The 13,834-nt window shown below is 40.4% G+C and overlaps 1 protein-coding gene across 26 annotated transcripts in view; it reads right to left on the bottom strand.

Moving 5' to 3' along the window:
* LOC122998366 (doublecortin domain-containing protein 2) overlaps positions 1-13,834 on the bottom strand; it is an 87,091-nt gene that overhangs the window by 72,413 nt on the left and 844 nt on the right. For 11 of the 26 annotated variants that reach the window (XR_006407406.1, XR_006407407.1, XM_044375225.1 and 8 more), the window contains exons 2-10: positions 13,679-13,727; positions 13,292-13,368; positions 13,023-13,154; positions 12,272-12,427; positions 12,107-12,155; positions 8,379-8,511; positions 6,448-6,548; positions 2,389-2,517; positions 2,039-2,125 (exon numbers count right to left, since the gene is read on the bottom strand). Coding sequence is in view for 18 of the 26 variants with exons in the window: in XM_044375225.1 (XP_044231160.1) it covers positions 2,039-2,125; positions 2,389-2,517; positions 6,448-6,548; positions 8,379-8,511; positions 12,107-12,155; positions 12,272-12,427; positions 13,023-13,154; positions 13,292-13,368; positions 13,679-13,727 (913 nt within the window). In the remaining 8 variants the exon portion in view is untranslated. Of the gene's footprint in view, positions 1-2,038; positions 2,126-2,259; positions 2,297-2,388; positions 2,518-6,447; positions 6,549-8,378; positions 8,512-12,106; positions 12,156-12,271; positions 12,428-13,022; positions 13,155-13,291; positions 13,369-13,678; positions 13,728-13,834 lie in introns of those variants that run through there. The other 15 variants (XR_006407411.1, XM_044375228.1, XM_044375227.1 and 12 more) reach the window with 5 other exon arrangements.

A 13,834-nucleotide genomic window follows, 5' to 3' on the forward strand; every position in this document is an offset into this window, starting at 1 on the left:
AAATGAAATGGACTTGAATTGGAAAAGGAAAGGAATGGATCAATGCAGCGGTCAATAATGATTCGATTTTTTATCACAAAATTCTTAAGAAGAGGAAGACAATTGATCAAACATCCCTCGTCGTATTGGCATTTCTAACAATATTAATTAAGAAAAAATGCTTAGCTGACTGGTTGATAAATCAGTCAATATTGTTAAATCAAAACAAATGATAGTTGTAAACACAATACCACACCAGTGAGTACAAATCTACCCTTGTCCACATTTCCTACAAGTGTATGACATCTACAACATAGACAGAGTCCCCCCTCATAAAATCAATCAGCTCTTTAACAGAGTGCACTCTAAAGGAAAACCCAACCTTCAGAAAGTCCAACAAAAGTCAGTCAAGTGATTATAAGAAAAGCTTTGATAAATGTGCATCAGGCTCTGGCCCGCCATCCTTCGCTCTCTTCCACTGAGATAGCCTGCCTTCACTCCCAGCGGACATCTCCACTTGGCAGAGATGCTGAATCTCGTTATTCTTTATTTGGCCTGGACCACACAGGTCAATATCACACGCACACACACACTGCCTCACCAGTGTACTGTCTGTAAATATATTCACTATTTAAATTCAATGCAATAAATCATTTAAAGCTTCGGCTGAAAATGTAATCATGTAATTGAATTTGGTCATCAATATCTACTATATACATGCACATATACCGACTGCATGGGGTATTTCACAAGCACATATGAGCACCAGAGTGGGAGGAAATCTGTCCGAACTCGGCTCAAAGTATGAGTCATAGCAGTGCAGTTATCCCTCATTATTATTCACAGCCCTCTAAATGATGAGGTTGCCGACAACGAGACAGCGACAGTCTGTTTAGCCTCAAAGGGAAAGGGGAAGCATATGCATGAATGATGGTTAGACTTTCAGTTAGGTAAGTTTCACCTGCAATACTATTATTTCTGGTCTGACAACAACTTTTATCAATCTAAAACATAGATGAATATAAAACGATTGCAATACAAAATCTTGGTACACTAGAGAGTGGTCTGATTTTTTTTTTTTTATTTCTCTCCTTCATGGTGTCTACTATAACTTTCCACAGTTCAGGCTTAAATTATACTGCACAGTACTGTAAACTGGAATTACCTGCTAAATCCTGCTTAAGATGTGGTGAGGCATGATGTTTTCAACTGAATAGCTTGCTACCAAAATCCTACTTTCTCCCTATGTCAGTCTTCATTAGCTGACAAATCAAAAACATTCTTGGTAAGATGATTATTGCAAAAAGTAGCTGAGTCTGTACAGGGATTATTATTATTATTATTATTTTCCATTACCTAATGGTCATTCCTTGCAATCCATAGCCAATCTGAATCAGCAACATTCATGTATGACTAAAAGCGATAAGTAATGAACGAAGCTATTGATGAGGTCTTTAGCCAGGGTCATAACTGGCCCCCAGAAGTCAATAATTATCCTGATAAGAATATCTTTATTGCAAAAGTGCATACGGCAGCAAAATCATCACCACACCAAAACATTCCCCTATGGTGTAATTGCCACTGCTTGAAATTATAGTTTTCATTAAAACGAATGTTCAAGGTTATTGATTGCTTAAATAAGACTCAATATCTTCTCATTTTAAAAGCTAAATGAAATTGCTTGGAATAGTAATATCACCCAACTATTGTGTGCATTCATCACAGTTACACTGCTTCATATTGCTGTCCCTCGAGGATTATTAGACCAAAATAAGCGTATTTAAATGAGTGCAATTTCTAGGAACCACAGATCCATGCAAAAACATCTGTATACACAGCTCAGGCCTACTTCATCACTGTGAACATACAAAATAATCAGAGTAAAGGGCAAACATCAAATACAACAACATACTGTTATGGGGCTCTACTCGAATCACAAAGACACACTTTTGTGTATTTTTTAAGCTTGATGCTGTGGTCTAACAGGACATACTGTACATACTCACAGTATCGATAGCTACAGCTAAGCGCTATAAACTCCTACTCTGTGAAGTTGTACCTGGGGCTCAGGTGTCTTTGATTCTGTGTCTCCAGTATTGCACCCTCTGCCTTTTACTGACTCTGCTTGCCCTGAAGAAAGGCTACACTGGTAAATACAGAGTACACAATACGCAGAGGACCATGGAGAAAGAAAAACAGGTTACACACCCATTAGATAAAAGTATAGTTGCTGGAAGCAGGTCTATGTGACGTTCTTGTAATTATGGAAATGGTGATTACCATAATTGCTGGTTAGACCATTTTTATGTGAACTAATCTAAAAGCAAATGAAAAAAATGGACATAATAATAAAGTAAAAATGAACTAAACATGAAATAGTGACTACAAGAAACTTATAAGTGTACTTACATTTTTCCTGGAACCACCAGACAAAGACCTCTGTAAACACAAACCATCTGAATCATGGAGGGAGGCCTTGCAGGGACTTGCAGAACATCCCCTATCCTCATACTCCTCATCAACTATCTTTGCCTCAATCTGCAGAGAGGGAAAAAACAAGATCCCCCTTGGCTTACATTGTACTGTTGTATTGATTTTGTTATACACATTTAGACTGGGGAAGAAAACATGGACGTAGTCACCGTGACGTCACCCACTGGTTTGTCGTCTGCGGTTTTGAAGCCTCGGGTTTAGCAATATGACCGTCACCATCTTTGATTTTTTGAGCCAGCGGTGACCATTTTTGGACGAGAACGTGGACCTGATCCTAGCGCTAGCTGCTAGCTTGGTTAGCATGGTGCATTTACAGCATCAGCAGTCTATGGTTAACTGTGATAATACTAATGCTAATTTTCGTTAGCGAAAAACAGGCCTAAAACCATTAAAACAAAATGTACTTACTGGACAAACTGAACGGCCAACTCCTTAGAGCAGGGGTGTCAAACTCAAATACACAGTGGGCCAAAATTTAAAACTTGGACAAAGTCGCGGGCCAACACTGATATTTATTGAAAAAATATTCCTCCAGATATGACAATGAACCTTGTGCCATGCATAGATTTTAATCCCAAAAGTTCCTCCGCAACACACAGATTTGAGTCCACTCCAAGGATGAAGACTGACAGCTGGACAGTATCAGATGTGTCGCTGCTCACATCCACAGCAAGGGAGAATGCAACGAAATCTTTTCCCTTTTCCATCAGCTGGTCATATAGATTGATGGCAAGATCACATGTGCGATCAGCTATTGTGTTTCAGCTCAGGCTCATATTTGAAAATGCTTGCATTTTCTCTAGGCACACGAAGTCACAAACTTTCATCATGCACTTTTTCACAAACTCTCCCTCACTGAAGGGCCGGGGTGATTTTGCGATATCAGCTGCCACAATAAAACTAGCCTTTACAGCAGCCTCACTTTGTGATATGGCTTTTTTTGAACATAGTCTGTTGTGAAACCAAAGTTCTTTTCATCTCCTCTACTTTCTGGCACCTTTGGGTCATGTCCAGGTCTTTGTACTTGTAGTGGTGTTTCGTTTCATTGTGTCGTCTAATGTTGTATGCTCCACATACAAGACAAACAGGTCTGTCTTTTACATATGTAAACTGATATTCAGCCTCCCACCTGTTCGGAAAGCTCCTGTTTTCTGTCTTTCTTTTCGCCACTTTTAGGAGGGGTAGCACGGTGCCATTAGTAGCATAAGGAGAGGGTGTTTCTGGGTCCTGTCCTGATTGACGCGCCAAAACACCAGCAGAGCATTCTGGGATTTGTAGTATTAGCGGTACATGCGCTGTATAATACCGGCGGGCTAGTTCTAGTAGTCATTTGGTATTGCCTCGCGGGCAAAATATAATTACACTGCGGGACTTTTAGTACAACCAAACGCTGAACAAACTTTTTTTAGGCGACCAAAATGTTACACTTTACTTTCATGAACTGAAAACACACTGTGAAAAAGCAGTAGGTACGCCTATACCCTGTAAATCTGGGGTTTTGTCATGGTTATGTTGCGTAACGTTAACCGACGTTGTCGCCGTGGCAGCAACTTGTCAATGACATGGTAGCCACGCCCAAAAGCATACGTTGCTTTATCGTCTATTTTACTTTAAATGAGACCATAATTTACAAAATGAACATCATGCTGTATTGAAAAAGACTTGAAAATTGCGATTGAGATTTTAAAGTTATTAGGAAACAGTTTACTGACATAATACATCAAGTGAGAAGTAGGGTAATTTTCTCATAGACTTCCATAGAATCGGAGTCGCCCCCTGCTGGCCATTAGAAAGGCATGCAGGTTTACGGCACTTCCGCATTGGCTTTATTTTTCAGACCTTTACATTTTGCTGGCATGGTTTGGGTTCACCAGTTCCCTTACAGCAGTGGTTCTCAACCTTTTTTGGGCCAGTACCCCCCTATCCGTTATCCAGTTCCCCCATGTAGGCTAACTGTCTTCCCTCAATGTTAATGTTCATTATTATTCTGTTATATCATTAAAAAAGCATGTCATTAGAAAAAAAGCAACAGGGTTATAGTGAATGGATTTGAACATTGATTTTCTCATCCTCCCATCGTCAGGCTTTAGCCACTAGCCAGCAGGATGGCAGGAATTTTGTCTTTATCTTATCCATAGACTTACACCTATTGGCCCAATTCTTTATCAGTACTTTTATCAGTTATTTTTAATGACTAAAGATCTTTTTTTTATCATCTTTTTTTCATAAAAGAAATTAAGAGAATTCAGAGCAGAATTACAATAGATTTCTATTTTAAATATGACAAAATATTGTTTCTATAGCAGCAACAGTAATGTTTCAATCAGCAAAGTCACTATATAAATCCAATATCTTACTAGAAAGAAATCAGAAATATCAGTAAAATAAATAATATTCCTGACATTAAAATACCGAGTGAAGTTTAGAAGGAATGAAGAACACAGATATCAGTCACTATCAGGCATTCCTCCTGTCCTCCTCCCTCTGCTGCTGGTTGAGAGGAGGAACTGGTTTGAGAAGCTAAGTCTAGTCAGTAGCTAAGTTTACAAGAATTTGACAAATTTTAATACACATTACAAACTAAGCTAAACACAAACACCGACAAATAGAGCAGAGTAGAGGACAGAGAAGCTAGCATGACCATAAATGACACAAAAAAGCAGTAGAGACTCAGCATAGTTTCCTTGTGTCTACACAGAAAGCAGAGCATGTTTAGCAAAGCAGCATCAGCAAGAGCTCCGTGTCTACACCGCAGGCATTCAGGTACAGTATTGAGCATAGGTCACCCGCGTTTTGGAAGTGCTCAGAGCCCAATACACAAATTTGACTGTAGTTACGCACGTAAAATGGAGGAAAACAGACTCTGATGATAAAATTGTGAAAATGTGCATGTAGGACTAAACTGGCATTAAAAACAGACACACACAAATGCTCCCCAACACGACCTCAACACCCTCCTTTTCAAAAATATTGGTTCCGGCACCCCCAATGTTCTCTGAACATCCTCTCGGGGGCAGTACTGCCCGCGTTGAGAAACGCTACCTCTAAGGGAAGGATCACTGCAAATCAACACAAAGTTGTTCTGAGTGATCACCTTTATCCTATGATGAAACATTTCTATCCTGATGGGAGTGGTCTCTTCCAGGATGACAATGCCCCAATTCATAGGGCACAAAGGGTCACTGAATGGTTTGATGAGTATGAAAATGATGTGAATTATATGCTTTCTCCTTCACTAGATCTCAACCCAAGTGAACACCTATGGGAGATTTTGGACTGACGTCTTAGACAGTGCTCTCCACCACCACCATCATAACATCAAATGAGGGAATATCTTTTGGAAGAATGGTGTTCATCACTCCAGTAGAGTTCAGAGACTTGTAGAATCAATGCCAAGGCTGAGAAACACCATATATATATATATATATGTGTGTGTGTGTGTGTGTGTGTGTGTGTGTGTGTGTGTGTGTATATATATGCAGCTTGTTGTATTGATCTTTCTTGAGCCTTTCTTGGGCAGAAAATTATACTATACTGCACTAGAGGTATATTCTTGATTCTGTTTGAAGGTGAAAATTACGCAGACAGGTAAAGCTTAATGGGAAGAAGATGGAAAGTCGATGCCATAATGGCAGACACTTTCTTCATCTTATAAATTCACAACTGGCATGAAATGTAAACAGCTTGCGGTGATATTTTTCAGTGTTCATACTTTTGTGTGTTTGTTTGCTTCCAGTGACAACAACCTCTAAAATTATGACAACTGATGAGCCTGTATAAAGTCAGAAGCGTACTGTTAAGTTAAATGGATTCAGGCAAGTGTCCAGGTGGCCTGTGTTTGTCTGCAATGATGCTGATGATAGTGTTTTTAGAATGGAATCAATTCTTACTTCCTGTCTGATAACCAGACCCAAGCTGTTTCAAGATTGTATGTTAAAGATCTCATCAGGCTGCAGTATGGGGTTGCTGTTTTACCTGATCAATTGGCAGGTCCACCTTCAACTGGCCGTCTTCCTGAACCTCTGTTGCTCCTGCCGTCTCACTTCTTTTGTTTTGTGCATTGAACACACTGCATTCTGAGAAAAGTGATTAATCACAATTACCTCATCTGGCGGCAGTCACTGCCTCATTCTTTTGCACACTCTCATTCTCTCTCCCTCTCTATCCCTCCATCCCTCACTGCCCTCCTGTCCTCTCCCTTTTCCTTTCCTGTTCAACTTCACAAGAGATCAATGTTGCTGTCAAGCCATTTATTTATTTAGAGTGGTCCCGCAGACGAAAGGGCCACAGAAAGCCACAGCTGCCCTGCCACAAATATGGCCAGGCAGCGTGAACTTTAAGTCTAGGGTTAGTTCTTGACAGTGACAGGTTGCTCTTGATGCATGTAGGGAATAGCTTATATGGCAACGTCTGTTTTTTCCTTGTAAACAAACTCCTTTTGTCTGAAGCTGCTGGATCTGATACGGGGTGGAATGTGAATAATGAAACACACTATTGGACTTGAATCTACTTCAATAGCCTTAAGTGATTTCATTTAAATAATAAATAACCAAGCATATTAGATTAATCGGTGATAAAGACAAAGGAACAATGTATGGAAAAATACATTTGGTTCAAAAAGTAGGTTTAGCTGAAAGAGGCAATTATGCAGCTATAGGCTTTATTGTAGGCTTTATTATGTTTTCCAATCAAATATTACTTTACTTTTTTCTTTCTAGACCAATTTCAGTTGGGAAAAGGCAAAATGATTAAAGAAAGCTGGTGCCAAAAGTGCTGCTCCCGTACCAGGTGATGCTTGTGAGCACTACTTTGAGCTATTGCCTGCATGGCATCTAAGAGGTGACTGAGTTATAAAGAAGACTTATAAATGTTGTCTTTTTAACTCTGGGGCCTTTAGAAACGTGTTTTGTGGGAGGAAACCATAGTATAAGTGTCCAAAATGTGACCAAGGAACTGCACTTTGGCTTAGATACAAACAACAGCATCGGTATGAGCTGAACAAGAGAAAGAAAGTCACTTATATTTAATAATGTCACCTAACTTAGTTGTAACATATGAAAGGATGTCAAACTGTGGTAATTAGCCTAGCTATGCTACCATATAATGTATTCGTGGCCCGGGATGAGTCTTTCAAGTTGAGTCACTGTATTATTGTGCACAGATGGTAAAGCGAACACCCATTAAACAACAGCTACTGAATAACAAAATAGCGGAAGCAAAGACACAATTACTGTCTATTAATGATATACAGAGTATCACTTTTAAACAGCACAACCGCTAATGTTCAAACCCATCAATATATAGCAGTATTTTGTCATTTTTATGATCCTTCGTCTGCGTTATTTGTGATTAATAACTTATTACCATTTTGATTCCCACATCAGAGGAAAATTAGAGCATTTTGTTTTTCTCCCACATAGTTAACAAGGCTTTCTGGATAAATATTCAACAAAATGGCCTGATTGAATTCATCTATGATTTAAGCCTCCTTGACGGTGTTTGAAGTCTTGTTCTGTTTAATATTCACAGAAAAGAGTTGTGTTTCTTTCAAAGAGCAGGGAGCTGTGTTCTGTTTGGACTTTAAAGAGCAGGTTAAGAATCCAAAGAAAGCTCCGTCAGCTGGCAAACTGGTTTTTCTCTACGTTCCCAACACACACTAGACCCATATTACAACTAATTTGACATGCACAGATGGAGGATTGTACAGTAAAACGGTACATGAGTTCACATACCCAAACATTCGCATATACACATAAATTTTGTAATGTCTTCATAAGCCAACAGGTTTATTCATATCCGCATAGTGAGAAAAAGAGGTGTTGGATTAAAAAAAACACTATGACGACAACAAGGGGCAGGGGAGAGAGCCAGGAAGAGAGATATTTCTATAGAATTGCTCTGCTTACCGCCTGCTGGGAAGAGAACTGGGTTCCTGGACACCTGCCTCTGTTGTTTGGTTCTCTCTGACTTGGCTGTGTGTTTCTTCATCTGGCCCCTGGCTGTGTGCTCAAGGTCCTCTCCAAAGCCTGTGTGAGCAAACTACATAGAGAGACAAAAGAGAGGAGAAAAAAGGAGCACAGATTAAGGCATATCTCCTCAGATTTCTCTGTGATTCATTAATGACTTTTTTTTTGGTGTTGTTTTGTTAAGAGGGAGAAGAAAAAAAGACAAAACATGGCGGGGCAAAACTTGTTTCTCCTCTCTTTTCAAAGCCTTTTTACATTTTCCATTGATCTCTATTTTTCATGAGCTGATATGCTTTGTAGCTCCCCCGTGACTCCTACTGTATTGAATTCATCTGGTTCCAATACATCCCGTGCACAACCTATCAATCACTAGGGAGTGTGGCAAACTAATCATTTATTGATGAAATGGGGCAGCCATGAATTTCTAACTGCATTTGTCTTATTTATCAAGCCAGATCAAACAATGAAAATCCAAACAAGCTTTAAGGGAAAGGGAGGGAGTCGGAGGGAATAACTTATTCTTCAGCAGTAGACAGCAGAAGGTTATTGATGGAGAGGGGAGGGAAAAAAAAGAGGCTTGGGACATAGTTGCATGGTGGGAGAGTGAAGGAGTGAGAGAGGAAGAGAGAGAAAAAGAGAGAGAGAGAGCAGTGGGGAGAGTTCAGAGTGATGTTCAGACAGCAGGGTACACATCTGAATTAATGCTTCCACAAAAGGCAATTTTCTCCTCACAGGCTCCTCATCCCCTCTGTAGGTAGCAAGGTGAGGTATGTCTCCCTTACAGAGAATGAGAGACACAGACACAGAGAGCAGGAGAGAGCAGACTTAATGTTTCTTTTCAGCTACAGTGCTCTTTACTGCAGCTGCCTGGCTGGATCCCTGGGCTGGCTCGGGGGATAGTGTAGTGATCTCAGGCTTCCACCAGAATACACTTCTAGCAATGGTGTTTGCAAGCTCACTAACATGGAGTCTGGGGAATAGCAGCGTTGTTTCTTCACTTGTTTGCTTTCTTTAATGTACAGGCAAATTCTGTTGATATTCTTTTGAATTTCTACAGCCGTTGGTGGGCTGAGGGAGAAAAATAAAACAACAAAAGAAGAGTGAAGTTTGCCTGGTATATTCAGCGAAGGCGAGTTGAAACAGAGTTCACATTCTAGCGCTGTAGTGTCCACAGCCACACGAGATCAAAGACAGAAGAGCAGTGGCACTGTCGCAGTGGTGAGCTGTTAATTCAGTTTCAGTAACCTCAATTCATCTGTGAGTGATGTGAAACAACTTCACGGTAAAGTTCCAAATCAAAATACATCTGGGCAATCAAAAATTGAACAGCTTGTTCTCTGTGTTTACAGCCTGGTGGTGAGATGTAAATAGATCTTATTTAAATCAACACAGTTAAATCGAGAATGTCTCACTCAGGGAGAGTGGTGAGGAGGGCGCAGGGGAGGAGAACGCGGAGGACAAGGGGTGCTGCGGAGCCAAGAGAGTACCGTACAAGTAGCAGCACAACTAGAAACACGGGAGTGGAAAAGCTGAGGTCATCTAGTCTCTCGCTCTGCATTACATATCTACAGTACCGTGCCCTGTGGGAGCAGACAACTGGGTGTATCAGGAGGCCCCAGAGAGAGAGCAAGAGGGAGAAAGAGAGTGCTAGAGTTAGTGTGAAGGGGGCTCAGGGGGACCGAGCAGCAAGTAATCTGTGGCCCTCTCAAGTGGCACAGAACAGGAGTCAACAAGAGGACACTGTGATATGATAGCCAAGGGAAAACGGGGGTCCCAACCAATTGGGCCGACCAGCCTCCAGCCATACTGGCTGTGGTATCAGTAGGAGCCACTCCCTGGCTAGGTCCTCAGTGAGCAGACATGCTGGCAGCAGTGAGGGGGTATAGTTTTCCACGGGGCACTGCTACTTCCCCTCAATGAGATCATCCAGGAATAGCAGAGAAAAGGGGAGCAAGTCATCGCTGATGTCAGGGAGTGCAGCTTACATACTGTTTTCACAGTATGCGTCATGTGAGGCACATGTGAAGCACAATTGCACTGCTCATTATGATTACTATAATATGAGAGTACTTTGCTTTGATGCACACCATTATTCTCCTTTTCTTTGTCTATTTGCATTCCTCTCTTCCCTATTAATCTTCTCTTTATGCTATGTCTACCTCAAAGGTTTCTACCTCATCATGTCTGTGAGCACCTAACTCAGCATATATGCTTGCTTCCAATGGGAACATGGTGTGCTGGAGAGTTTCAATATTACTCTCTGCAGAGCCTTCAGTTAAGACTTCAGTGGATACACTGGACCAGATGTCCCATTCAGCTACACAGTCACCGGTGCAGACAGGACAGACACCACCGTTCCCATACAGGGAGGTTGTGAGAGCAAGGTTACATTTTATGCAGCCTCAGTGGGCATGTTTAAAGGATCTTTTTACAGGCATTTCAAACCAGACTGCTGTTGTTTTGTGAGGTCAAACTGAAATTAATGATGGACATGACCCTATAAATGTATGTGTAATCAGTAAGCTAAACAGCTGACAGATCAAGACAGAGTGGGCAATTTTTGTCACATGTATCTTTCCCCCTGAAAGGTCCTTATTAACTGGTCAAATCATGTTTACAAATTCATGAGGGATCAGATATAGAGGCAAGGAGAGTAAAATGCGGCAGCATCATGTCTAGTGAATGACTAATACTACAATGAGCGGCTGGATGCAAAACACAGCCATAACTCTGTCTCTGTCTCCACCTCATGGTATTGTGTGAAATGGCAAAAGCTATGGTAGTGTTGACTCCAAATTTCCTACCTAAAGTGTTAGGGCTGAACCTTGGTTAAGCAGTTAAGTTCGATAACAGTATCTGGGGTTTAAATCTGTTTTATGCTTGGATAAGTTTTAATAAAATGAAGAAAACTTACAAAACAGCCACAAACGGATTCTAATATTATTAATAAATATTAATCTTATTTCTGAATATAATGATAATCAACCACAGGTACAGCAAGTAATAAGGCAAGGGGCATTTTTCTCCATCTGAAAAAAATTGGCATCTGCCACAGCACTGTCATCTTTCATGGTTAGAAAAATCAGATGTCAGACACATCCTTCACAGGGGGCCCCCCATCTCCACCTCAACCTGCTGAGTGGGCATGTTCTCATCTTTACTGTGTGATTTGGTGTTCGTCTTGGGCCCACAGCAGTGCAATCCTCATATGGATTCAAAGCCTTTCACTGTCTACTTAATCTCAATACAAATTGTCCCAGTTCTGGTTTGAATAAGAGATTTTTTTTTTGTTTTCAGTCTGTGAAGTCCCCCTGGTGCATATGATCTGTCTATGAGGCTCACTGCACTTGATCAAGTGGGCCAGCCTGTCTCTGTGGGGATTACCCATCAAAGTGGAAAGCAACGGTAACTCAATGCCTCCTGCAGACAGTGATTGATGATAGCGCTGTTTCATAACGAATTGCACCCCCACAACAAGTCTCACACGTGGGAAATGTTAATTGAAATGCTGTGTGTGCAAAGATACGCTTTTCAAATGTGATACTACTAAGGTGTTACAGCAATAAACTAGAGGGAATCTAGAGAAAAAATGCAACAATTTCACACGTTGCAAGAAAGTTAACAGCCAGTTGGCAAACTGCACCCAATTCTGAAGCAATAACACTTACCGCAGCCTTAGCATGTCTTGTCTTTCTAATAGCGGGCAGGAAGTCTTGGCTGCGGGGAAAAAAACCAAAACCAGACTTGACAAATTTATCTTCTCTTTCATTTTCACATCGATACAGGAATGATCCAGTGCTTATTTTCAACAGTATGTATACATAAAAACTTACCCTTCAATCATGTGGTTTTCCCTGCTTAAATCCCTGCTGGGGACCCACTGGTCATATGGGAGAGCTTTAAACTTTTCTGCACCAACTGCGACATAGTGCTGGTTGTTCTCTAGCTCAGTGGGACCACAAAGAGCATGTCCATTAAATGTGCAAAGCCTGGGGACTCAAATAAAGGAATATTACAAACTGGAGTAATGTTTTGGGGTGGTTTGAACTACATTTATATGCATAAGTGTATTGAAGGAAAGAGACATAGTTAGATGTTCTCAAATAGTGCTCGAGTGTCTTAGTTTAATGTTTGCATATTTTAAGAATTCTTTCCAAGCAGTGTTGGCCTAACAAGCAGTTCTGTATTAACTCCAGTGAGCATGTCACAACCAGACATCGTTCCAATCACAAATTAATCAGAGAAATCCTTCCACTCTGCTACATTTTTCTGCGTTTGAACTGTGTAGAAAACCCTCTATATTAGATGAGGAGAGTATTGTGACTGGTTAAATCTTAACACCTCAGTCTTAAAATTCTTGCAACTAATACAAGTTTTGATCAACTACACTTCCTTGCACAACAAGAACATTACTTGTGTCATGAAAAAAAAATCACAGTAACAAAAACACAGAAAAATTCTTTGGAGTCATGGCCTATCTTCTTGCTACGGAGAAAATACAGGTATACTTTTGCCCACCACTCACCCACACATGACTAATTTAAAAACTGTAAGGGTTCATAATGTATCGATGCTGTACAGTACCTTTGCACAGCACCAGTACGAAGACAAACTTTCTCAGTCACCATGGCTAAAACATTCTCCCAGCTTCTGAGAGTATACTTTGGAATCCGTATTCGAGCCGGAGGAACCAGGACTTCTCCGTTGGTAAAGACACTGTGAAACACAACAATACATGAGACATGGAGATAATCCCATCATTGAAAAAGAAAAAAAGAAAACTATACCAGATTTCTATCACTGCATAACATAACAGAAAATAATTTTGTATTCAGCTTAAAATCAATACTCACTTTATCGTGCAAGACTCATCTGTAGTTCTCCTCCAGCGAGCTGAAACCACAATTCTGCTATGAACAACAGGACGGATCTGAAAATTTCAAGAAAATAAACATACACCAGTGTAGATAAAAATGGGCCATATTCAGATGTGTGATTCAAACTCTCTGCATTACTTCACACAACTAACACAACATTTGTGTTTATGTTATAGTTTTATTCTTATTACTGTCATTCAGTCCACTGTAAAGTCAGTGGTCTGGCTTCAGCCACCAAAATAATGCTCTATATCATCATATGATCACACATTAAGTTATAGGCCTAGCACCTGAAAATAAAGGTAGTTTAATCATTTTCTGTACTATATAACTGATTTAAAAAACACAGGAAGTGGCCCATACCTGTTCTTTCTTCTTGTTCTGTGGTTTCTTGGCTGTTATCTCGCAATAGCTGGAAGGCATTAAAAAATCATGTAAATGACTCAAACAGGCTTCAGGTGTTACAGGTGAAAATATACAGTTACCGATGGTCTAAGATACACGGAAGACATCTCTAGA

The sequence above is a fragment of the Thunnus albacares genome, chromosome 15, assembly GCF_914725855.1.
Source record: "Thunnus albacares chromosome 15, fThuAlb1.1, whole genome shotgun sequence".
NCBI lineage: Eukaryota > Metazoa > Chordata > Actinopteri > Scombriformes > Scombridae > Thunnus > Thunnus albacares.